Here is a 26,545-nt window from a genome sequence, read left to right as displayed (position 1 = left end):
GTTTGTTTGTTTCTCTCTCTCTGCCCCCCCCCCCTCCTCCACCCCCATCTGAGCCCTGTAGGAGAAGCAGCAGGGTCACGCTGTGGCCAAGGTCCACGCTGCATCAGTAAACAGCGGCCGCTCGCCTCGGGTTTTTATTGTGCTCTTCCTGAGGGCAATTCATCCTTATCTTTAACAGAGTCTAATGAAAACACTCGCTCTGCCCCATCCCAGGGTGTGTGTGTGTGTGTGTGTGTGTGTGTGTGTGTGTGTGTGTGTGTGTGTGTGTGTGTGTGTGTGTGTGTGTGTGTGTGTGCGTGCACGCACGCACGCTCTATCTCTGCTCTTCCCACTGTCGTCCTTCCGCCACTGCAGTGACAGATGCTTTTACAGCCCTTGCTGGGAGCTTGTAATTTTTATTTTATAGTGCTGTACTCTGAGGCCTTATGGATTATCACATCTATGTCACCCCGTGTAAAACAACAGGGGTTTAATCATTCCACCATGTGGGGGCCTAAACTTCACGGCTGTAATGCTCTTGTGAGAGGGCAGGATTATTTGTTCTGCGTGTCCTTGTTCCTCCCTTGATATCCTCATAAATTCTGAGACAGGAGGCAAGGTGCTGTCCAGTGTCCGCTAATGGAGGAGCAGGGGGGGACTCCGGTGTCGGCTGGGAGCCGCGGCGTCTCCTCTCCGCCTCTCTGGAGCTCTGCGTTGGCATAATTACCTCTGTCATTTTGCATATGTCAAGTCATGCCTTTGGAAATGTCAACTTGCATGAACGTGTGGCGGTCACCGTCTGCATTTTGATCACTGGCGGGCATAATCTTCAGACTCAAGAGAGCATTTTCCCTATTCATAATCAATACACAAGCACAAGCCCATCTATCATGCGGCACCAGACAGGATGTCAGAGGTGTCTAGGACTTAATGACTGGTGAAGGAGGCTTTGCACAGATCAGGCGCTGGCCCATTGCTCTCTGGGTTTGGCTGGGTCCCACATTTACTCAGGCAGTAGCAAAAGGTACAGCAGTTAGTACGATGAAGGTCTTGTTTTAGCACTCAGTGAAAGAGGGATATGTGCATGTGTGTGGGTAGGCATACTTGCATGTGTGTGTGTGTGTCTGTGTGTGTGTGTGTACAGAGAAAACACTTCTCCAGAAAGGGATGGTCAAAATGAAACCCCTCTGTGGAGCTTTGTCATCCTCCTGGAATGAAAACAAAAGAGAGACTCCAGCAGAGAAAGAGAGGACCAATTGGCAAATGCTGTGGTTTCTTCTGTGTCTGGATTTCCTCTTATCAGAATGTCAGCCAGGCCTTTTTTTCTTTGCCACTCCACCATCAACAGCAGCTTAAATGTGAAAGCAATTAAGCAAATCGGACAGTAATAGCACATTTGAAATACCTGGGAGAAAATGGCAGAGGTAGTTAAGTGGGTGAGTGAGACACAGGCATCCCGTTATGTAGCCTACATAGCCCATCAGAGAGGGCTCCTGTCCTCATTTACACAAGCCTATTTAGCTATCTTGTAATTATTTGCCAGTGCTGCAGATTTATTCATGTGTGTCATGTTGATCATTCGTCATTGATGCCTCATCTCCTTCCCCTTCATAAAGAATGGTCCAGTAGGTCAATGCCAAAGGGAATTCTTAAATATCTGAAGAGCAGCCGTTGTAATCGTGGCTGTCACTCACCCACTTCTGGGTCATTTCATCCCAGATTTTTTTAAACAGGGTTGACCACATTTTTAGTTGAATTAGTTGCCCCTGATAGGCTGAGTGTCTGCCTAGGCTATGCAAGAAATAGCCATGGATGGACATCCAACAAATAAATCCATACCTATAAATAAAAAGAAACTTTGTGTGACAGATAACATCATTAGGCAGATGTCAACCACTAATTCTAAGACTATGCAGGCCTATCACAGATTTTCTTTACTTGTCTGTGGTTGGAGTCCTGGACCGTCGCCAAGGATACGAAAGGGCGGTGCTCAAGTGACTACCTTGCAAGCTCATTGCTCAGCTAGGGTCACGTGGAGAGCTGTTGGGGCATCGGGCCACTTCCTGTTTTACTCCTCCTCCTCGGAGGGCAGCGAATGTTGTTAGTTTGAACAAAATGGCTGCATGAGCGCCACTCAACAAGAATTCAGCGAACGCTTTATTTGGACTGTCCGCACTTGCATTTGGATATTTCAAGAATTCGTTCTCCAGGATTTCTTTTTCAGTTGCATTCGTTGCAGCCAGGTTGTCAGTCGGTTGTTTTAGTTTAATCTACCTGCTAGCTTTTCAGCTAGCTAGCAAGCGTAACAAAATATTTCCTTTGCACTTTAAACTAGAGTTAGCTTGCAAGCGTCGTCGGTTGCCCTATGCCAAGTTATCGGCGAAGAGCCTAATACTGCCCTCCTTTATTTTGCACCATTTAGCTATAAATTGCATACCAGTCGATTTTTGATGCAAACTATCGTATCGGAATATTTGGCTAGATGCTTTAATGACACTTTGCGAACGTTACATTCTTTGGTAGCTAGCTATTTTTCTCGATTTCAGCAGTGTTGTGATGTGTCGTGCCGTCAAGGCTTTGAGTCCGTGTTTTGTTTTTGAAGCTGATTTTTTAAACTGGTATTGAACATTTATTGCTATGTGAATAGTTATCAGCGACCGCAGCATTTTTGTTATGAAGCTGCTTAGCGTAAATTCGCAGTATCCTGAAAAGATAGCTAGCAAACGTTAGCTAACTGCGAATGCGTTTGAATTAGCCACTGATCTGTCACTTACGGGTACTTTTTTGGAAAGGGCACAAGAAAATGCCTTTCTGCACCACCTTCTGCCATGCAACAATTCTATACTGAAAGCTGCCAAAGCTCAACTTGTGATTACTAAGGTAAGGATTGAAGGTTTTAAAGTTTACATTTTTAACTGTTGCAACGACTGAGACGAAAGCTTGCATCTAATTTTATGTCATATGGGTCTATCTTTACGATTGGAAGCGATACAGTTAAGATAATCCATTTTTTAAATGACCCGGCTGAAGGACAGTTGCGGTCACAGTGATTTTACGCATTTGTTAGATTTTCCCTAAAGCAATCGGCCATTAAGCGTGTATTTTGCTAATCGGGTTTGCTGAACTACCCTGACTGACTCGGTAACACCGTTTGAAAATGACATTGGTCTCCGTTTTGCGGTCGGAGCGTACCTTAATTGACTTAGCAAGCAAACTAGCTCTGGCGAGATTACCCGGTGTCACGTCGCAAAATAAAGCTGTCTGCGTACCGTGCTTTATAAATATCAATTAACAGGAAGTATTTTACTGACTTTCTTATTGTATGTATTTAAAGCGTCCTATTCATGGACTGTTTTGCTGAGCTAACTGCGTCACAGATCTCGTCAATGTGATATTTTGCCTGGGCACCTTCCCTATTCTTCCACATTAGGCTACCTGAAATAAGTAAGTTTGTATTCTCCGACGATCTTAATTACGACTTAATTAAAAGAAAAAGGCCCATGTCCATTAGTGAATTAAGATGAAACACCTTATGGTCATGTATGGCATTCAGGGTGCATTGTCGCTCATTTATTGAAGTAGCTTTGAAACCTTTATTAGACTAAGTTCACCTTGTTCATTTAAAGTTCCCGATTAATGTGAAAAATATTCTGTATCGTGAAGTTGTAGAGTTGAAATGGTTTCATATTTTTGTCAGCGCTGTGTTTACTCTCTGCCTTTGACAAACTGATATTTTAGTTGTAAAGATAAAAAGCCTCTCAATTTTCCTTAGAATAATGTGCTGTATGCTTCTGCAAAGGTCTTTTGAATGAAGATGTGTTTTTTGTAAGGACATTCTTCTGTTTGTGAACAGCTTTGGCTCTCCTTAATGTATCTCCTGAGTTGGATGACATCCAAACATTGATTCATTAAGCTACCATCGGTAAAGAATTGCATTGAAGGACTGTTTCATTTCACTTCATTTCAACCTCTCAGATCTTATTGGATTAGCATCTCCTTTCTGGCAGGCATTGCACCGGGCTTCAGTTGTGTAGTTATTACAAATGTTGTATCATCTGAGATAAATCCTTTTATTTAAAGATAAATCTGACGCTTTAAAAATTCTAGTTCAGTAGGAAATGAAGGCTTGTGCCCAAAACCATAATCAGACCGCATGGAACCTATAATTTCCAATCCTGTATTCTTATCTCCATGAAATATATCATCCTCATTCTGAGGGATGCACACCCCTTGAAAAAATGAAGGGGGGAGGGAGGGGGCAAGCATACGAGTTTCTGATTGAACTGTCAGCTTCCCTCACATTTCCGTCGCATCCTATCCTAAGGCACTGGGGTATAGCTTTTAATATCTATCTGGCGTGTCTTAATTGAAGTACACAATTTTCTCTTTCGATTCCACACCCTCCCCTTCCTTTTTTCTGACGTCTGTGTCAGTGCTGCCTTATCTCTGTCGTCACACACCAGTGGGGCAGCGGAATGAAATAGATGGCAGGCGCGACTGAGAATGCTTAAAGCACTTTCCCTCTGTGTATGTGTACGGGTTTTCTTTTTGTTTACATGCGTGTGGCTGTTCATGGTTGAGGTTTAGGATTGGGCATTAACCCCCCTTCCCCCCCGAGGTTCCCCCAGCTGCCAGACTTCTGCCCCCCCTTCACCCCCCACCCCGTCTCTCAGGGTCAGGGGCCCTTCTGGACCGCTGCAATAGCAAGAATGGGTGAGAACCAGGGGCTGGAGGGGAGAGGGGAGTGGAGCAGTGGGGCCATGGGGTGGCTGTCTCGGTGCCTCCCGCATTCAGTGGAGCTGAAAAGGGCTAAAAGGCCCCTGTCACTTAGTTAAGTGATTCAGTGGTGTGCCATACGGCAGTGGGGCAGACGCCGCTCAGGCACACCGGGCGCTGACACACACAACGCCATTGATCAGCGCCCAGGCCGCCGCGGAGGCAGGTGGTTGGTCGGTCGCTGAAGTGGTGTCGGGGAATTCCTCCTGTTTTGTGAGCTGGGACCGCTGCTTGCAGCTGGAGAGACAGCGTTTTTATTTTGCTCTTTCATCTGAAATCACGTTGTGTGGCGGAGCCGCTCCGTTGCTGCCATGTGCATGCTGATCGGTATTCTGGAACACCGTGTTCTAAGACAGAGCACCACTGTCTGAGCTCTGCAGGAAGTGCTACTTTTGGGAGATGTGAGAGTATTTACAAATAAAAGTTATTGAACATGTTTTTTTTTTTTTTTACCTTAAACAATTTAGGAGAGAATCAGTTCCGTTTTTGGTTGAATCTTAAGTACGTAATTGTTTCTGTGAGCCTGTATTTATGAAGGGTAGCGTATTTCACCAGTGAATGCATGTCCTAGCTGTGCTGAATTGTTGCGTTCGGAGCATGACTTGATTCATGGACTTGATTTGAGCCTCTCCACGTCTGACCTCAAAAGAGTCAGGCAAACAAACACACAAACCTTGTAAGAGCTCAGGGGCCTGCGGGGTGCCCGGCTTTACGGCGCTGCCCATCTCATCCCCGTCTGAGCGGGTGCTGAAGCCTGCCGTTATTCCCCCCCTCATAAAGCGGCAGTTTAGCTCGCAGAGATCGCCTGCTCTCTGTGCCATGAGACTGGAGCATATTTAAGGCAAAAACAGTCTTTGAAGACCCCTTTCACCCCCCCAAAAAAACTAACTGCGAGTTTTAAGGAGGATAATGCCAAGCCCAAACAGCTGTGCTGTCTACTTTAGTTTTTATCACACATGAGATGGTGTCCATGGAGATTTAGAGGGTAGAGGGAGCAGGTAGCCTCCAGACATATAAAACCCGGCTCATTATTGCAGCCTGTTAAAACAAGGAAGACGACGAGCCAGAAAAAACCCAACTTTGAGAAGAAAGAAGACGTGACTGCGTGCTGGTCGGGCGTCACACACGTGTTTCTCCGACGCGGTCCCGTCCCCCCCCCCCCCCCCCCCTCCCGGCGGCCCCTCGGAGGGAGGATACAGTGTCCCGCCCGGAGCCCCTCTGATGTAAGAGGCTGAAATGGGGAGGGAGGCGGCGGCCTGGGCTCCATGTGAGAGGCGGGCCGGATTAGGATAGGGAGGAGGGTCGGGGCTCCGGACTTGAGGGGGGCGGGGAGCGGAGCAGAGCGAAGAGGAGAGGACGAGGCTGTGTGAGTGTTGGCGGGGCTCCAGGGGAATGTCCTGTGTCAGGGCGGGGGCCTCCTTGTCCACGCTCAGCTAATGGGAGAGAGAGACTCACCCAAAAGGCAGGGACCACTGTCATTGTCTCGAATGTGGCAATTAAACACTCATCATTGCTCTGGAACTTTCCCGAGGTTGTTTTTGTGTCATGGGCAAAGGTTATGCAGCCAAAATAATTCAGCAGCACTGAAATGCTAGCGGCGTTGGAGCTGCCAGACTGAAATGTCTCATGGGGGCACTCTGAAATGGCCATTTTGGAATGTTGTCATGTTTACCAGGCAGTTATGGTTAGGTGCTGCAAAGATCAGAATGATTTGTGGGTTCTAATGGGACGGTGAAGAATTCACGGGATGCTGTATGATCACTGGACAGACATGTCGGTTCAACTCATGGCCTTTATTCGTCTCTAGATTTGTGGAGATCTTTGCGTTTGACTTAATGCCACAGCTATGTGAATGGTGCGTCCTTGTGTGTTAACAGAAGAACTAACGTGTGCATGATTCTGTGTTCACACACGCTCATAACACTCCTCAGAGATCCTTCAAAGCGCTACTCCTACTGTTCTCGGTTCAGTAGACGTGACCCTGCCCTGCTGAAGCGCAACATGCCACATCTCAACATCCTCGGTGTCATACCTCGTGTGTTCTCTTCTTGAGAACAGCGGGGGAGCGCTGGAGTTGCTATCGGTGACATCCTCGCCTCAGCCCCAAAACAGTCATCTCTGCAGGATGGGGGCTCTGTTCCGTCGCTTTAGACGAGGAGGTTCAGATTCTCCCGGTCATGCACGTCATGCGTATATACACACACTTACACTCACACACCCTTGACAGGCTGTCAGAGACAATCACCCCGACACTACTTGTGTGGCTCGTGCAGTTGCTGTCAGTGTAACCTTGAGAGAGCAGAAGAAACTATTGTGCAGATGGGAGGGTGAGGAGACGGGGAGCAGGGGCACACGGAGGAGGAGGAGGAGGACGAGGATGTCAGTGAGTCCATCTCAGTCCACACAGTGTCTTTCAGTGTTTCCTCCAGGAAAAAAAAGCTAGTGGCCATGTGAACGCGGTGAAGTTGACTCAGTACGATGCTGCTAGATGGCGGTCTGAGGAAGTGGGGGTTATCTGGAGAATCTTGGGCTATTTTTTCATGATGAAATTGAATCTGTTTTTATACCTGGTTTCTCACAAAATGTGACTTTGGTATGACAACAGGCTGAATGCTGATGAATAGCTACTAGAGGCTGGGAATGGGAAGCTGGTGAGCAGCTGCGCAGACCTATGCAGTTTGAACTGTTGGTTATTGAATACGGTTTGAGTACATGAGGGGGGTTGGCCCCAAAGTCCCTGTTTGATAACTACTATAATGGTCTGCCTACGGTCTGGAGCTGAAGCAGAAAAGGCTAGCGATTTCTGACAACACTCTTCTGTGTTGCTATGTTGCTATACTGCTAGGCGGTCCCAAGCAAAATTAGTAGCTGGTACCTTGATTCTTGTTACGGCAAGTGACTTGTTAGACAGGACAAGCTGGCAGCTGCCTTCCGTTGCGGGCAGACCCCTTGTCTTTGTAATTGTCTTGTCCAATTTGATAAAGGATACTTGTTTTTCACAACTGCTGTCATCTCTGTGCTCAATATCCAAGCACAGCATAAGTAAGTGTAATATCAGCTACTCAGTGCAGTGATTCTGATGGTTTTGCTGCCAGAGTACCCGCTGGTCTTAAAAATGTTGAAAAAGTCTTAAATTGGATATTGTCAAATTAATGTCTTAAAAGTATTGAATTTTGTGTACAAAATCTTGAATTTCGTCTCAAGATCTTATTTTTTTCCTGTGGTAGAATTAGATAGATAGATAGATATAATGTATTCATCCCCAAGGGAAAATTACAGTGTTTCAGCAGCAATACAAGCACAACATTCAACAAAAACATAGATACATACAGAAAATTACTTAAAATATTATTCCTTTAATGGATACTGTAACGTCAAAGATATTGTAGATCCCAAGGGGAAAATATGCATTTCTTCAGGAAATAAACAAATTATCTTTGAAACGTGTTCATGTTTCTCATCCCTCAGTCATTCACGCCATTCACGCCTAGAGTGAAAGTGTGTGCTGCTAGTGCAGGTGTGTCTGAAATGTCAGCTGGAATAGTGACGACGTGAGCCCATCAGGAAAGATGTCAGAGGTGGGATAGTTGAAACTTTAAGAATTAAATATTCAAAACGAGTTAAAAATGAGTGGCAGTGAGTTGACATGAAGTTTGAGCAGCTAAGATGAGCAAAAGGTGGAGCAAATTCTAACTGAGAACTGAGAAGTTAATCAGTATAATAAGCACTAATGTGAAACAAGCTGAATGGCCTCCTAACTGGCTTCTGTCATTCCAAGACAAAAGCAAAGATTGGCATGATTTAGTCTTTACGACAGCACAGTTTAACATGTAATGTGTAGTGTGCTATTAAAAAGGTCTTGGAAAGTCTTGAATTTAAGTTGGGGTACCCTGGCTGGTTTTTGCACCAATTCTCCCCAGGGTCCACCACCAAAACGTTGTAAATGTAGAGGAATTACAAGAAAGTAAGACAACAGGGCGCTGAGAATTACAGCGATCAGGATGGGGATCTACGTTAAGTGTAGTGTTTAGAGTCTAGAAAATGAGCCCTTGCTGTTGAATAGCAATTTCCTTTGAACAAACCCAGGCAGAGAGTTAATCAATTTTGATGTGATGAATGGGATGTGTGGTACTCAGCAGAAGTAGTATGGCTCCTGGAGTATTTTCCCTTTGTTTATCACTCCGTGTTCTTCAGAAGCATGACATTTGCTGCTTCTTGTTTGTTATGGCAGAGGTCGAAACACTGAGGTTCTTGTTGGAAGCCTTGAAATAGCAGAACGTTTCAAACCCTCACTGAAACAGAGCGCAGATTTAAATTTTATTCTGTGTTTTATTTCCTCTGGACTCAGTTTTGTCATCATGTCATCTCCAAAGAATGCAAGAAACTGATAAAACGAGATTTACTGAGCTGGTGTTTCATTAACTTCTGCTAGCTGTGACAACATCTTTCTCGTGGCTGTGTCACTTGCCTAGAAAACACTATTAATGTACCTCTTTCCTGTCATAGAATTCCGAGACTCTGTCCATGTATGCCTAAATTATACAACTTCATGAGCGATCATGTTCTCCTGGTAAGGACCTCATGTCAAGTTTAATGCTGAAATGTTGTGTTGGTGCACATCCGAGCTGCTGCCACCCAACAGTTAGCCTACTCAGTAATCCACTGTATGCATTAAATGCAAAGTGATACGGGCTGCACCGAAGCACAAAGCTGTATTTGCAGCCTGGGCTCTTCACCATAAAGTAGAATACACCCGTCGAATTCTACAAAAGTGGCACTGCTTCCAGAATGACACATCATCTTATTTAGCTTCGAGGAAGGCCCGTTCAGACTTTTATAGAGCTTTCTCTCTTCATTTCACTAACCCAAGTTTCCATTTCTGGTTTTTATCCTGGTCAGATCCTAGCGCTGTGCTCCATAGAGGTTGGAGTGCTGGCTACAGTGTTGATGCGAACCAGTGGATTCCTGTGGTTTTGTGTTTCTCCTCTTGGTACAGGCTATTTAAGGTCACTTCGCCTTGAGAACTGCCATTTCTTCCAGATTAACCAGCAAATACTGACGCTAATCTATGGGCTCCATAATCGTATTTCTGCAATTTTTGACAGTGAATGACAATGTCTTGTCAGTGTCATTTAATTTGGATTTAACGTAGAGATCGCACAAAGGTTTTTGTGTGGGCGATTGATTTGCAGCTGTGCGCAGACATTAACTGAGAAGTGCATTGGTTCTAGCTCACTGTAATTTATTACTGGAAACTTCAAAGCGCTTATTTTTAGACTGTCACTGCGTGGCATCTCAGCCCGCAGCAATAAAGAGCAGAAAGCACCTCCTTTTGTTGCTTCTGATTGAGTAAGCATAACCGATCTGCTGCCCCTTTTTTTCTATGCACGCTCAGAAGAAGAAGACAGGTCGTTTCTCCCCCCATGTCTTTCTTTTTGTCTACCTACAACTGCAGCACCCACTGGAATGCTAAACACCAGACCGTCGCAAAACAAAAGAACTGTGCGGTAGCCGGCGAACATTTATATATATATATTTTTTTCAATGTTTTGGCTGTTTGGTCGCCGTACGTGCTATTTCCTCTGGTTAAGCCGGTCTCATGTGCCGCGGTAGCCGGGGCGCGGGGATTATGCTCCAGGTTAGGAGCTCTGCCAGAGGAAGCCGGGCCCGTCCCGGACCACGGGATGCTAATGTGTGGCCGCGGGAAGGCCGAGAGCGGGGAGAGGGACGACAAGAGGGAGAGGAGGAGGAGGAGGAGCGGCCATTTTCTCCCCCCACCACTCCCCCCCCCCCCCCCCCCCCCTTTCCCCGCTTCTCTGCACGGAGGCTGGGGCCAGCAGGCTCCAGCAGTCGAGTGAGCGGAACACGCAGCGCTCTGTTTGCCTGGCGGCCATGGCCCTGCGCCAGGAACGTCTTGCTCTGCACACAACCTTTCAGTTGGAGCCTTCCCCTCCTCCACCTCCTCCTGTGCACGCTCTCTCTCTCCCTCTCTCTCTCTGTCTCCCTCTCCCTATCTAGCACACTCGGGCAAAAGCTCAGCCGTGCAGTCACGTGCACTAAGGGGAACTTGGCTTTGAAGCCATTTACACAATTCTGACAGTTTATTTCATGGGGTGTCTATTGTAGCTTTTTTTGTGTTTTGCTTTGTTCGCTAACCCTCACCAATGCGCTGTGTGTTTTACACGGTGCATCTGGTCACGTCTGGGTTCAGATTCAGCTCTTTCGACACATCCTTTTCTTCATTCGAACGGGCTTCCTTTTTCAGCACGGTCTCCCCCCATGCCGTGGAGTGCTTGGCAACTGACAGCGGACTAAATTCCCCCAACGTCAGACGCTTGTAATTTATAACAAGTACTAGTGCGTAGTGTGTGAACAGAATTTCAAAGCCTCTTTAGTGGAAGATCACTTTGTTTTATCCACTGCACCTCATTCACAGAAAAAATTCTGAATGGAGAATTTGTTTTTCTGTTCTGCTCTCGTTTTTTTTTTTCCATGGGAGGTCTTCTACCCCCCGATTGGCCCCATGTGAGTGAGTGGTGCAGAAGCACCAGGTGACCTTGTTGTCCCATTTGTGTTTGGTGCTGCTCGTAACACAGTGTGGTCCTGCCAAGAGTGCTCAGCATTCATAGAGGGACTGACATGGCTTAATCAGTGTGAGGCGAGCTGCCCTCACGTGTTCACAAGCATTGCGGATCGGAAGAATAGCTTATTCCAGCGGACCGGTATAACAGTAATCATATAAAACTATTAAAGTAATACTCGTATAACCAGCAGTAATAGCCAAATTCACAAGTATCAATAGCACTTTATCCTGAAAGCATCCATCATGTATTTAAGTCTGTTAGTGAATTGGACCTCTCTTATCTCATCAAGTTATCCTGGCTGTAAAAGCCCTTTTTGTTCAGGACTTGGATCAGGTCTGAGTAGCCTGTGTCGGGTTCCAATATCGATGACAGTTGGCCATACTCTGACTCAAACCCAGAATAAAGAGCTTCCCAGCAAAGATCCTCAGAACCGCTCATTTCAGGATTTGAAGCAGAGCTTTCATCCCATCGCAGTCTGCCAACAAATATTTAAGGTTATTCCATGATGTGGATTTAGGATAATGCCCAAGTTAACCTCTCAACGGGATCGTGGGTAGATCAGTTGGTTTACCACCACCTCTCTTTCGATTAACGTGTTTTCTGTAAACACCCAGAGCAGTGGATCACAGAAATAAATGAGAGGATGAAAAGCATCCCTAGTGTGATGTCATGGACCTGCAGATCACAGAGGAAAACATGTTGGTTTGTTCAATATATAGGCTAGAGGCCACAAACAATCGTTGAGAGCTATTTTAAGCCGTTGCCGGGACATCCTCCTCACTGCAGCCAGTGTGTGATGATTTATTTTTTATTTTTATACAAGCAAATCAAGTGGATACCCACATTGTTTAAACGGCCTTTGTTGAAAAATAGAAATCCTTCTCCGATTCGGGTAGACGAGCCTACTATCAGCTAGAATCGTCAGCTTCTGGAAAATTCCAGCACACAAAGGGTTCTGGATATTTTTAAAAGCGATCCTGTGTCCCCTTCCACAAAACACATGGGGGAGAAATTTCAAAACAGCGCTCTCATGCCAGCTTACCATCCCCCAGTTTTTGGACCAGAGCCAGCAAATATCAGAGGGGGGTAGGAAATGCCTGTCAGTCAAGCTCTACGATGCGATTGGATAGCCGCGATGGAGATGGCGCAGGCCAGCCAATCGGCTGTTGGAACAGCTGCTGCGAAGCAGGAGAGGCTGAGATCAGAACGGGGCCGGTTAATGGGCAGATCTGACCGTTTCCCGGTTACAAGCCCGTCTGCCTGCCATAGCAGCAGCAGCAGCATCCCCCTCTGGAACCCCCCACCCACCCCCTCCCCAAATCCGCCCCTCCGCTGTCAGTCAGCGCCCTCCCCTGCTGATGATTGACAGCTCCTCCCCGACTAAAGCGCCAACGCAGCAGGACGCACTCCCCATCATTTCTGTATTACGATTGCACATTAATGTATTCATCCCTGAGCTGCCGCCACCGCCACGCTCGCTGCACATCACATCACATCACATCTCCGTGCAGGAGCGTGTTATTGTGACGCGGACGGAGAGCTCGGCCCAAATGCCGGGGCGACCGCGCCGCCAGGCGTCGTCCAGAGGGGCCGGCGGCGAGCTCGCTGATGGGAGGACGGAGGACGGGGGTGCTTCTGGGACAGAATGTGTGGCCTTTTGAGATTTGTGTCTCTCCGTTGGCCGAGGACAAAGCACAATGGCTCATTGTGCCGGCCGGGCGGTCTGGGCCCCTCGCTGTGCACAAGTGTGAACAATGGGGGCGACGGCAGCAGGCGGCCAGAGCCACATCAGGCAGGGGAGGCAGTCGAGGCCAGCGCCGGGCTCATGGGCAGGATCATGGCAACGTTACGAGCAAAGCCACAAACGTTTGCCTGATGAGATGGAGAGGGACAAAACATAGACGAATCATCTAGCTGAATACACAGACAAATCTTTCATGCAGCCAAATCCTCTCTGTATACTAAATGATCGTTTCTTCCAAGTCGTCATATTTGGGTTACCTTAATCTCTGTTGTTGCTCTGGGATTATAGTCCCAGCAGTGATACGAGGAGCACCATGTCAGTTGACCACTCTAAAACTAACATTATTTTACGGCTAGCGTTTCCCCATCTAGAGTGTAGTGTGACAGCTCACATTCTTTAATACAGCGTTCTTGCTCTCAGCTGCAGCGGTATCTTAAATTCAGCACACTGGTTCCTATTGACACCAAAGGGTGCCAGGCGAGCGGTTTGATCCCAGAGCGATATGAGAGATGACCGGGCCGTGTGGCCGAGTGCTGACCCTGAGCTCCCTGGCCCTGTCGGCCAGTGTCCACTTGCTCCCCTGCTCCACACTCCTCATGCCTCCAATAGTTTCCACCAACACTCTCTGTGCTTCAGCCAAATGAAATAAAAGGTTGAAATAAAACACTTTGCCTGTCCGCTCCAGGTACTTGATCTTGCCTGGCCTCCCCTCCCCTGCCCCAGTCACTTGGACTGGTAGAGACAGTTTTCACTTTGTCCATGAAGGAAATTGCATCTTAGGGACTGTATTCTTTGGCCTTGACATGTGATTTGCCTCAGGGAGGTTTTCCGTTTGCCTCTTTACGCGTATCTTTTTGGGGTTGTTTAAATCTCTCCTTATGTATGGTCTTGGTCTTTCTGTTGAGTAATGTATTTGCTCTTTTTCTTTGCAGCTGAGAGAAGCTAGAAACACAAGGAGAGAACCATTTGATGGAAGAAAAGAAAAAGAAAAAGCAAGAAGAAAAGTCAAAGAAGGAAGCTGCTCAGAAAAAGGTGTGTAGCATCCTTCCCAGTCTATACGTCAACCCCCGTGTTTCCTACATAGATCTTACATTTCAGTACTTCACCAAATGTAATTGGTAATGGTAAGTTCATTTGTAGCTTGCGATGATCATTTGTTTCTTGTAAAATGTTACCTAAAAGGAAGGCAGGATTTTTAAGTGACTTACTGCACCCATCACTAGAATTTCTAAATCGAGTAATGATGAAATTGGGGGTAAAAAGAATTCTGGCACTCTTCTGAAATGGAAGTGAATTGGCCCTTATTATATCCTTGGCGCTGGTGGGGCTCCGTGTTCCCCTTATCAAGTTCATATGGTGGCACGTCCCTGCAGCCCGGCGCTGCCACCGGACCCGCTCAGGGTGCTCTTCGTCCAGGCCTCAGACAGGTGTCCTGGCAGATTAGTGGCATTACTGGGGTGAGGATGGCGTTAAGGAGTTTAGCAGGCCAGCTAACTAGCACGCTGCCCTTGCCCTGTTTAGCCCTCTCCCTCCCGTGGCCTCTCGCCTGCCCGTCCGTCCGCCCTCCCGTCCTCCCCCCACGCGCTCCTCTCACACAGAGCGCCATTTGTAATCTATTTCTATTCGATTACCCGGCTGCCAGTCCTGCCAGCATTTTTTTTTTTTTTTTTTTAACTGCAGGCGCCTTCTGGGCCTCTTATTTGGATTACGAGGCAGGGTGTTCTAGAGCCTTGAAGTTGAGGCTTGCTTTTCTCTGCCTCTCCCCACAACCACACCACCGCCCTCCTCCTCTTCCTCCTCCTCCTCCTCCCTTCTCCTTCTCCTTCTCCTTCTCCTCTTTTCCCTTTTTCAGCAGTACATGTCGTGTCATGCTGAGAGGCTGTGCAGTCTGGCTTTTGTGTCTCGCTCCTCATAGAGTTACGTTTGCGTCTCGTGCCAGTTTCAAGTTCAAGTCCCAGTCTCGCTGATTGCTATACTGACGGTGGCATCTTTGTAGAAATGCAAACGTGCCTCGGATTTGTTGAGTAGTACCTGGTGACTGGAACGCTGAGCCGAATTATATTGTGTCGTCGTGGCCCAGCAGTTCATTTCTGAGCGCAAACAGAGCTTGAGTTTGTTTTCGAATTCCCATCTCACCCAGCAATGAGCGCAAACGTTGGCGCTGATGTTTGTGTACCTGTCTCACGGCTGGCTCATAAATATTCAACCGTGGCCATGCAAATGCCATGTAAATAATGTATGTGAAGTGTGTTTACACGTGAAGACTGAAAAACATGCCTCTGTCCTTCTCTTTCAGGTTGCTGAACAGAAAACCAAAGGTGAGTTTCATCCTCCCCCACATGTTTGTGTGTGCGCGCTTGTGATTGTGTGCTACTTTGCGCTGTGTGCGTGTGTGTGTGTGTGCGTGTGTGCAGGAAAGTGTGTGTGTTTTTGTGAGTGTTGGTGATAAGCTGTCTAAAAATATACAGCAATGATTCACACCCTTATCAGCTCCAATAAAGTGTGTTGTTGTAGAGCGTGTTGTTATAGCTGCCAGATAGCGAAGAAGAAGAAGAGGAGGAGGAGGAAGGTCTAGCCTTTTGCTTTGTTTTAGGTCTCCCTGCCTTCATGGCTTCCTGGAGCTCTCGGAGGCTGCCATGGCACGCCTCTCATACACTAATGCCCGCTGACGCGTGTGCGTAATTTCATTAGCACACACTCGCTTGGGTGAAGGCAAGCCTATACGAGCACGCCACGCAGGGCTCCAGCGCCACTCTTGCCCGTTCTGTTGCCCTCTTTGCCCCCTCATGTACATGACTCCCATGCTGCTCCCAGAGTCCGCTCACCCCTCACCCCACCGCTGGCAGGGGCTGGAGACGTTCTTGCTGTCGTGGTTGTGTGTTTTACGCTGCGTTCTGCTGCCTGCCTGCATGGCCTGGACAGACGCAGTGGCGTGACAGCGTAGCTACTGCCAGGGAAACCGAAGGCTTGTGTTTGATCCTGACATATTTGAAGATATTAAGGCGGTTTGTGTGGCCATATGCCCCCGTGTTCTCGAGGAGACGCGTCGGCAGCGGCTGGTTGTTGTTGTGGGCGTGACTCCTCAGGGCAGTCCCCCCTCCCTCCCCCCCCACTCTACTTTGTACTGCCAGGCAGCGCAGATAAGATAAGATCAAGCTCGGGAGTCCCAAAGGCAGAAAAATTCATCTCAAACACATGGTGTCTGTTTTCCTAAGACCTGGATGCACACAGCGTAGCAGAAACAAGCTGCAAGACAGATGGAAGTCAGCCCCGCCGTCCAAGACGAAGATCTCCTCCTCCTCCTCCTCCTCCTCCTCTCTTGCGGCATCTGCTCTAGAGCCCTCTGTCCACACGCCACACCTGGCCGGCAGCTCCCTGACCACGCTCGGCTCGTGGGAGCCCCAGGCTGATCCAGTTAACGCGCCGATTGACCTTCGGGTTAAAGCGGGATGCTGGTTGTGTTGAGATGTTGAGGTATGAGCTAGTGTAACCCATACCTCCCTCATGGCAAGCAAGGAATGGAACCCCACTGCTTAATTGTACCCTAATCCCCTACAGAGTACCCTTAAGATCACATGCCCAGAAATCCCACTTTGAAGCTACCACCTCTCTCTTGTTAGAATGTGGAGTGGCAATAGAATGCCAGCTAAGTGCGGAAGGAGCGTGGCAGGGCCGGTGGCTGACGGCCTCAAACGTCATCCTGGTGATCTGATGTGAGCTTTGACAGAGGTGTTGGCACTTCATGCCACAGCTCAGTTTGTCCCATGTGATGCCCCGTCTGGCCGTGAGCCAGACAGCGTCTGACGGAACCAGAGACGGGCACGGGCGCAGCTACGAGAGCGCAGGAAGCCCCACAGGAAGGAGGGAGTCAGTCGCACAGGAAGGCCCAAAAAAAGTGGGCGAGTGAAAGTGTCGAGTGAGCGGTGGAAAAGAGGAGAAGGGCGACGACATGGCAAGAGAGAAAGGGGGTCACCGAGGAGTTGCGTGGCTCGACAGAGAGTGGGCGGCGGTGGAGATGGTGGGGGGAAACGAGGGGAACGAGGGCAAACTCCTCTCTGCTGTGGTGGCTAATCGCTGCTCTGGGGGCTGTATATCCTCCCATGGTTGACAACACAAGCTGCCTCAGCCTCCAGCACACTCCAGCACGCCGCAGCGCTGACTACAGCATGCGGCATGCAGATAACGGCATACATGTGCTCAGCAGCGCGAACGCGGCCGCTAAACGCGCTCGACACAAAACCTGGCTATATGAATAAAAAATGGAGTTTCACTTGGGCGTCGGGAGTAATCACTGCGGCGCGTTTCTCTCCTCTCGGCGGTGTCGCCGAGGTGGAGGTCGTGTGTAGGAAATAAAGCACGGTGCGCTGTCGACGCCGTGGTGAACAATGGTGCGCTAGGGACCGGCCCCCCTCCCCGGCGCGGCCTCTAAATCACGGCTGCCCTTCCTTAGCATTTCAACTTGTTTGCGGTAATCGATCCTGCCTGCCTGCCGCTGCCATATGCATGAGAATGAGATAAACTCGGAGCCACGGCTGCATTAACTCCAGTGCCCCCCATTAACTCATGCAGAATATACACACATTATAAAACACACACACACACACACACACACAGACACCATATATAAAGAGCACCCCCATATTGTGGCCTCTGTGCAGACTTGGCCAGGCCTAGTGTGAGGCCCATTAGCCGGAAGGCGAGATAATCCCAAACCCCCCCCCCCCCCCCCCCAAACACACACACACACTCCAATCACCCAATCAGGCTGGTCCCCCTCCCTGAGCAAATAAAAGGCTCCACAGCCATGACTGACTGGAGGCCACTGGGGCCAGAGCCAGTCTCCTCTCCACAGCCACTAGTGAGGCTAACACCCTCAGACTGTAATTGCTGCAGGGCCTGGACGATAATGCCCTTTTTAAACACACACACACACGGAATGCACAAGTACATGCACACAACCATAAATTATGGAAATGTACAGACTGGAGAAATCGGAAAGGGAAATGTTAATAGAGGAAAAAGGCCACTGGGGTCCATCGCCAAAGCCAGAATAATACCGGGGCGTTCATTTCTTTGCCTGCATTTTCAGTTGTGGATTAGAAAACATATGGGGTTTGCCAGTTTTGCTGCCTCTGCACTTGGTAGGGTGAAAGGACGTAGGAAACGCATGTCAATCCTTCATTCCGCTTTTCCCCTTACTCCGCTCTTTCTGTTCCCCTGGAGACGCCGGGCATAGTTGGCATTCCGAGGCTCATATTTACATGGTGTCACGAAAGATAACAGCGTTACCCCCTTCCCCACACACACACCGCCCCACCCGGGACATCGTAAACTCCAGATTGGATTAATTTGCAATTTCACATTCAATTAATTGCGTCAACACTCGAGTCCGATTCTCATGAATCGCAATCTAATTAGCTGCTCATTTGCTTTGGAAGGGGTGAGGCTGGTGTCATCTTTAATGGCGACATTTATAAATACTCTATAAATTAATCGGCGAGCAAGTTTGAATTACATCCGTCACATTTATTATTTTGAGAGCAACACCCCCCCCCCCCCCAAATTGTTTTCTGTTTCTCACATAATGTAGCAGACAAATGAGAAACAGAATCTCAATGACCTATGCTTCAGAAAGCTTGTAGCGCTCAGCACTCTTGAAGAAACTGTGTAATCCATCGTAGTGCTGCTGCAGATGAAATATTCCTCCTCATTTGTAACATTATGATAAAGACCTTTGGCTGTGGTTAGAGAGTGCTTGAAGGGTCGGGGTAGCTGCACAACATATGGTCATGCGTTGAGACTTACTTCCCCCTCTAGAGGAAGCCACTATACATATTGACATATGACACCATAAATATTGTATTACATCCGTTTTAAAACACAACACATAATTTTTCTGAGAAGATGCCTGCTGGTCAGATAAGACCGGCGTATGCTTTTAATCATTAAAGTATTCATTTCAGCGATAAGGCAGGAGCTGTCTGCTGCAGCAGCGGTAGCTCTGTGTATGGTGGTGACGGATGGAAATGGTGTCAGTAGATTAAGTTAATTAAGTAGTGCTGCTTCTCCCAGCTCGTCGGCACAGGCTCCACCTGTGGCTGCCATCTTACGAGGTCACGAGTAATTAGTGTTTGCTATTTTTATGTCATTGTTCGTAATGCTCTCTTTAATTTAGGTGTCAATGTTTATTTGAGGTTGTGAGTAAAAGATGCAGTCCACAATTGTAATCCCATGACGTTACCTCGAGCTGTCTGTTCAGTGCCTGAGTCCAAAAGACTGTGATGTTAACGGACAACCCTGGCCCTGTGAATGGAAAACAAACATAGTGGCTCCGACAGCCGGGCCATAAACAATCCCAGCCTTTGCTCTAGGAGCAAGAAAAATATAGGCCAGTGTGTAATTTGATTGGCTGTCGAGCTCAAATATCAAGAAGCTTTTGCGAAAACTGAAACCAAGTCACAGACTGCCTCCTTAAGATAGTCACAGATATGCCGCAAATTACCCAATTGACCGGCATCCCCATAGCAACAGCCAGGCATTGGCGGGGTGAGGGGTTAGAGGCTGCGTCTGGGCGACCGTCACCCCCTCGCTCTCCAAAGCCCTGACAGATGGGCTCTGCCTGGCCCTCCCAGACGAACCCTTCCCCCCATCTATCACCCAGCCCCATGCCCGACAACCGTGCTCCCTCCCTGGGAGCGCTCCTCCACCCCCACTCCCAGTGCCATGGGCTGTCTGGAGACCACAGAGTTCCCCCAGTGTCACCACACACACACACACACACACACACACACACACACACACACACACACACACACACACACACACACACACACACACACACACACACACACACACACACACACACCTACACACCAGCAGTGTGACTTCTAGCAGCCACCGTGAGAGATGAAGGGCCTCCCTCCTGTATTTCTTTTCCTCTCATATTCTTCTCACCTTCCCCCACTTTTCTCTCTCTCTTGTTTTTATTCTTCTCTCTTCATCCCCCACTCTCACTCTCTCTCTTTCTCTCTTCATCCCCCACTCTCACTCTCTCTCTCTTTTTCTCTTCATCCCCCACTCTCTCTCTCTCTCTCTCTCTCTCTCTCTCTCTCTCTGGGTTTCTCTGTCTCTTTCTTCTCCTCTAAACTGCGGTGTCCTTGGTGCCTCTCTGCCACATGATGTGGGCGTCCCCAGGGCTGGAGACCGGAGACGTCTGCAGAGCCCTGTGTGTCTGGGCTGCGCGGGCTTAACTGTGCCCGAGATGCCACCTGCATATTCTCTCATTTGCCATTACGGCCAAATCCCTCCCTGATGTGTATCCAGCTTCTGATCCTGCAAATCCTCTGCGCTAGGAGAGATAGAGCGAGTGAGTGAGTGTTAGAGAATGGGGGAGAGCGCAAAGGAGACAGGAGCTTTGCAGTGCCGCAATCTTTTCTGCTAACCCGCCTCCTCCTCCTCCTCCTCCTCCCCCCCGCCCCCCTCCAAACCTTGTGTGTTTGTGCCGGCGCATTTAAATGGCGTCTCAGACAAAAGCCTGGCGCTCACCTTGCCGCCCGAGCCCTAACGCCTTCTCCGGAGGGAAGGCTCTCGGAAGCCGAAGGCGGCGTCTGGAGCGCTGCTCCCAGAGCCGGGATCCCGGATCCCTGCGCTTTCCTCTGTTTAATTAACCATTCATCTTAGGGAGGCCGTAATTATAGGCTGGCTGGGTGATTGCGGATAGTACCTCAGTCAGATGGTTTAATGGAATTTACAGTGCTCTCGTTACAATAATTCATTTAATCACCACCTTTCAACTTCAATTAAAATTAGTCTTTTTTTTCTCCTTTTTTTCCCTCGTCGTCTTTTTTTTTTTGATGGGGCACCTGAAACGTCTGTGCCCTCTGCTTTTAGCATCAGCGAGGCGTCAGAGCTCTCTCTCGTCGGCGTGTCGTCGTGCCGCTGTGCCACTGGCACACATACAGTAGGTGTGCGACGCTGTCTGAGGCCTTTGTCTCGCTCTCCTCCTCCTCGTGCTCTCGTCGCGCTCCCTCACAGCACATGATGAAATAGCAGAGCAAGCCCCTCAGCTTTGTTTTGAGTGCTCCTTTGATGGCTCTGTTGACACGAGACTGGATAATTCATGTGAGACGTTCGCACTGCGCGGGAGGCTGTTTAATAAAAGCGCACCATCAGCACTTCATGGCTCACATATTAAATCGTTTGTGTGAACTCGGTGTGAATTTTTTCCTTCTGTGTAATCTATATCAAAATGATTGAGGTTTACTGAGGCACTGGGCTTTCGATCTACAAGCACATACGGCATACTGACCCAAAGTACTGCCAACTGTAGTGTTTTAAAAGAGATAATGGTCCCACTGTTTCTTTGAATAATAATGATGAAGAAATATTAAATGAAAAGTGAAAATCACTGATCTATTCAGTGCACCATCGCTGGGAGAGACCTATAGAATGGAAATGATTTTTCCAAAGGAGAAATAGCTGACTGCCCAACTTTCCTTCTGGTGTGAGGGTGTGCAAATATTGATGAGCAGAGTGCAGGCAGGGCCGTGATTTGAGTGCGTTTGGGGGGTGGAGGGGTTTGGGAGCGCAGGCTGCCTGCTCTGAGCTAGCTGTGAGAACATCCCAAAGCCCCAGTGTCCATCTGCTTCCTGTAATGGATTCACAACAGCGCCGAACAATGAGGGCACTGAATAAGCGGAGGGAGCAGAGAGGAGGGGAGGGGAAGAGAGAGGAGAGGAGAGGAGAGGAGAGGGGAGGGGTATGCAGGGATGCAGCCCTCTGCATGCTGATTGGCCAGGAGAGCGTCAGGCTGGCTGAGCTGAATTTAATCAGCAATCTGCGTCACCAGCTGCAGCTTGCAGCCAGGCCGCGCTGGAGGGCAGAGAGACCGAGAGAGAGACTGTGTGTGTGTGTGTGTTGGTGCGTGTGTGCGGTTTGTCAGCAGTGCAGAGCAAGAAGCTTCCTGACAGACGCTTCTTCGATTTAAGAACATTTCAGGGGAGATTCTGAAATGATTCTCTTCGTGCTTAGCAGTCAAGTTCAGGCAGATACCGTGTATATGACGCAGAATAAACCTAAACATATCCTCATAAATTACCAGAGACACTCATTCATCTCGACCGCATATGCGTTCCAGTGACGGGAGTCCTTGTTAGGTGCAGACATGAAAAGTGTTTAAAAAAAACATGCACGTCCACAGCAAGATTTAAGAGCTGGACAAAAGGCAAAAGTCAAAGTAGCAATTAGTCCAGACGTAGCTCCCCAGCAAATGTTTAATAACGTGACCATTTTGGGGTCTTTCCTCAGACACGCCCTTGTCTGTCTGACATGATCACCTGGTCAACGTCCGCTCCTGCACTAGCGCCACCACCACTACGGCGTGGCGTACGGAGGGAGGGACGCGTTGCCCGGTAGCTAATCCCCAGCACGGCAGGGGGATTCTGGGTAAACTTGTTTCCTCAGCCAATTCCAGGTGGCCCACCTGCCTGTTGTTTTTAAACAAGCCCCACGTATCCCCTCGATACCTCCGCCAGGGGGTGTGTGTGTGTGCTGCAAAACAACGTATTTACATTTGCCAGAGCGCACTGATGAAGGCAGTGGAGCCGCAGAGTTATGCGTGCTATGTGCCCATCCTGCCCACAAATAGCAGACGCGATTGGATGAGCTGGAGGCTTGGGAGTGCTGCTCAGCCCCTGTGTTGTTCTTAACGCATGACGTGCCATGCCAGGCATGGTTATTATTTCCCATTTGCAGAGACTAGCTTTGCCCCGTGCTCTGCCCACGAGTCCCTTCCCTGCGGAAAGCTTCGCCCGCCGGCCCTGGCGCTCCTCTAGTTGCGTGCCCAGCGGGCGACGGCCGTTCCTGTTCGGCTGATACCAGAGTGCTGCTTGATTAGAGCGCGTGCACACAGAGAGACCATCGAGTGGAGGAATGCGGCGGGGTCGCGGGGAGGTGAGGGTCTCGGCAGGGGGCATAATCGCCCGAGCGCAGACGGCAGACAAAGATTTCATGCTTTCCTGCGGAGAGCGGCGCTTGTTTTTCCACCGAGCCCCTAAGACCACGGGGCGGCTCACAGCCGGAGAGCGCTCGCAGAGATGTTTAGCGCTGTGGGAAGCCGAGAGGGTTTTTGAGCCCGTGGGCTCCACACGAATATCCGTAGACACTTTCTCCTCACTTGACAGGCAAATGAGAAAATAGCCACACACAGAAATAGGCAACAGAAGTCCAAAATGCAGTTCATCAGAAATAAAAAAACGATTTCATTAATGAGGTTTTTTGTTGTGCCAATCTGTGAAAGCTCATGTTCCCCTGTCACTAACCTGGTGTGCCCGCTCTTGTGTGTGTGTGTGTGTGTGTGTGTGTGTGTGTGTGTGTGTGTGTGTGTGTGTGTGTGTGTGTGTGTGTGTGTGTGTGTGTGTGTGTGTGTGTGTGTTTACCCTGCAGTGCCAGACTCTGCCAAGCCCAGCCCCAGTCTGCACCCTGCCAGCCCCAGCCTGACCCTGTCCCTGTGCGCGGCTAGCAGCAGTGGCAATGGCAAGCGTGCCCCCTCCAGTGCCCAGCAGCAGCAGCAGCCAACGCCCGGCCCGCGCTACCCGCCCCGAGAGGTGCCCCCGCGTTTCCGCCAGCAGGAGCACAAGCAGCTTTTGAAGAGGGGCCAGCCATTGCCCGCGGGCACCCTGCCTCTCGCCGCCTCCTCTTCCTCCTCCTCCTCCTCCTCCTCCTCTGCCTCAACGCAGCTTGGGACCAGCTCCCCTCCTCAAACCCCTTCAAGCAAAAGGCATACAGGTCAGAACCCAGCTCTTCTCTCGCTTTCGTTGTCATGCCCAATGTTTACCTGCTCTGCTGTTTGACTCGCCTCTAAGCGTCCATGTCAAGAATCTGATAAGGCGAGATTGCAGTGTTTGATCATCCTGTTTATCCGTTTGTCTTTGCTACTACAGCAGAATAGGAGTATAGTCAGCTGTGTACAACTGAACATTGCTGAGTAACATTGCTGAATTATAGTGCAACAGAAAAGCCAGTCCTCATAAGGTAAAGTTTAGTAAAAAAAACATAACCAAAGTTGTGATTCAGTCCAGTTGTATTGTGGCTCTGTAGTGCCTCTCGTGGCCTGGAGTAGAGATCATCTCTACTGATCATCTGCCAACTCATAATTCAGAAAACGAAGGGTGTGTCGTGTTTTAAGAGAGCTTCTGCTGTGGCCCACATACACACTGGCTTACATATCGCAGCTCTCTTTCAAACTATTTAACAAGGCAACGAATATTAGCCCTCTTATTAACTGTTCGCTAGAGAGCTTTTGTACATTTTGTTCTGATTGAAATTGTTTGACCTTTTGGGTGAACAGTTCTGATTTGAAAGTATTTAACGTGCTTCTATAAATTCTGATGACTTTGGCTGTAAAATGAATTATAGTAAAATGTTCATTTAGTCACAGATCTCTAGTGGCCCTCTTTGCCCTCTGCTCTTCAGAAGAGAAGGGAAACACTATTCACATGTCTGGCAGTTTGAAGGATTTCCATCTTGTTTGTATAGATGGGTTCACTGCAGGGTGCAGACTCTGCTGTAATTTCAGCAATTCATTCAGATTGTGGGAGCACACTGTCAAGTAGCTGTGTGTGTGTTTACCATGGAGCTGAGAATATTCACAATTCAGCCCGCCAGACTTGACTGAGCACGACATTAACATGACTTAACTTCAGCCTGCTGCCAAGATAATCCAGTTGTCTTTAAGATGCAAAGACTTATCCCAAGGCTCCTTCATAATTTATTGTACTGTGAGACGGTTACTGTTATGCCCCAAGTTTACGGGTTCAGAGGTCATGGGAGTTCCCGGGCCAGAGTGCTCTTTAGCCCATTGTTTTTAAACAGATTAGTATTTACACACGAAGCAGCTGGTGAGCCCCCCCCCTGGCCCCCCGGTCCAGACACCCCACCCTCTCCTCAGCCCAACCCCCTGAGTGGGGACCTGTGTCTGGTGGAGCTCTCTGGTACAGCAGGTGGTACCGCTGTTCCAACAGCGCTGGGAAATGCTTTGTAGCGCTCGGTAACGCCGCTCACCAGCTGTTTTATGGCTTTTTAAGTCACTGCTAGCGATGTCACTGGCTGTGCTCCACTGCAGGTTATTATTATTGTAGCCGTTTGCCATTTGCTTGTGTGCCTCCCCCTCTTCCCCCAACCCCCACCCCTTCCCCCTTCCTCACCGTGGTATTCTGGTATTAGCTGTTGTATTCTCACCTTGACTTATTTTGAGCCTTCCTCAAGCATCAAAGTGCGGAACTATTCCGGATCAATTTAGCAACGGCGGCGCGAGCCAGGCGCTCACTTAAGCCGAGGCGGCGAGCCAATGACGGAGGAGATTGGGAGGGGGGGTGGCCCGGTGTTGCCGTGCTGACGGCATGCGTGTCATTGTGCATGCTATGGTCGCCCTGTGGTTCCCAGAGCATGTGAAAGAGAAGCGGCCCTGTCTTCGCACGTTGAGCCCTTCCCCCCCTCCCTCTCCCTCCCTCCCTCCCTCCCTCTCTCTCTATCCCTCCATCCCCCCAGTGGGTTCATTAGTCCTGTCCCTCCCCAGCTGATGCCTGTCAGAGGGCTCCTCTCTCCCAGGCAGGGACGCCATGGAGTGCTGGCTCCGGCACAGGGAAAAAACATGAGCGATGAGCTTTTTAAACCTTTTGTGCCATTCCAGTCTTGGGAAAACAAGCAAGGCCTTTGATCCGCAAACCGGAATTGGCTTGAAAAGGGGGTTATTTTCAGACAAAGGGGCCTATCTGGCCTTGTGTCGCGTTGCGTCACCGACGGGGTTTTTGGCCGCGGGGTAATCTCTGGCCTGGCATCGGGGCACCAGGGCATAATGGCGTACCGTGGGGAGCGTAGGTGCCTCGGACTGGGCTGCGTTCTCCTGCGCCAGGCGCCTTGGTTGCCTTTCAGCGCAAGAGACAATCACTCATGTCAGCATCCTACATCCTCTGGCTCTCACTCTCTCTGTCCTCCCCCAACCCTCCACCACCACCACCACCACCACCACCACCACCACGTTCCTTTCTTCCCGAGCTCCACCCCACCCCCCCTTCTCCGTCTCATTTTGCATGGGACATGCTGGGAGGAAGGCATTTAGCTTTTGGCAGCCTGCCCATGCCCACGTGAGACTTGTTATGTGTCTCGCGTAGCACAGCTCCCATCTCGATTGTTGCCGCTTTCATCGCTCGTCGGATGTGTTTTGCGTTGAACGGAAGGTGTGCGCAGTTTTTCAGGTGTTGTAGATTCCCAGTTCTGTTTTTAGAAGCCTGAAGAAAGCGGAATTAAGACCCCCCTTCTGCAGTGCTGTAGTCCCTGGCACATTGGCAGTGACTCAGAAAGCTGGATTTATTCAGCTTAAAGTCATTTTTCCCCCATTGCGTCCACTAGTGCAATGACAATGGGACTGGTCTCTGAAATGAGTGAAAGCTCTAAGGTCTTAGCA

General features: G+C 49.1%; 2 protein-coding genes across 5 annotated transcripts in view; one reads left to right on the top strand and one right to left on the bottom strand.

Moving 5' to 3' along the window:
* The window catches only part of LOC134094196 (peroxisomal sarcosine oxidase-like), a 284,404-nt gene that overhangs the window by 7,805 nt on the left and 250,054 nt on the right, over positions 1-26,545 (bottom strand). The gene's annotated exons all lie outside the window — the stretch shown is intronic.
* Positions 2,076-26,545, top strand: part of tnrc6c2 (trinucleotide repeat containing adaptor 6C2) — a 50,578-nt gene continuing 26,108 nt past the window's right edge. For 3 of the 4 annotated variants that reach the window (XM_062547559.1, XM_062547567.1, XM_062547551.1), the window contains exons 1-4: positions 2,076-2,859; positions 14,016-14,115; positions 15,380-15,401; positions 23,527-23,868. In XM_062547559.1, the coding sequence (XP_062403543.1) occupies positions 14,053-14,115; positions 15,380-15,401; positions 23,527-23,868 (427 nt within the window). In that variant the 5' untranslated portion in view covers positions 2,076-2,859; positions 14,016-14,052. The remainder of the gene's footprint in view (positions 2,860-14,015; positions 14,116-15,379; positions 15,402-23,526; positions 23,869-26,545) is intronic. The other variant, XM_062547575.1, reaches the window with a different exon arrangement.

The sequence above is a fragment of the Sardina pilchardus genome, chromosome 1 (assembly GCF_963854185.1).
Source record: "Sardina pilchardus chromosome 1, fSarPil1.1, whole genome shotgun sequence".
Lineage (NCBI taxonomy): Eukaryota > Metazoa > Chordata > Actinopteri > Clupeiformes > Clupeidae > Sardina > Sardina pilchardus.
This window is presented reverse-complemented; position numbering and strand designations above follow the sequence as displayed.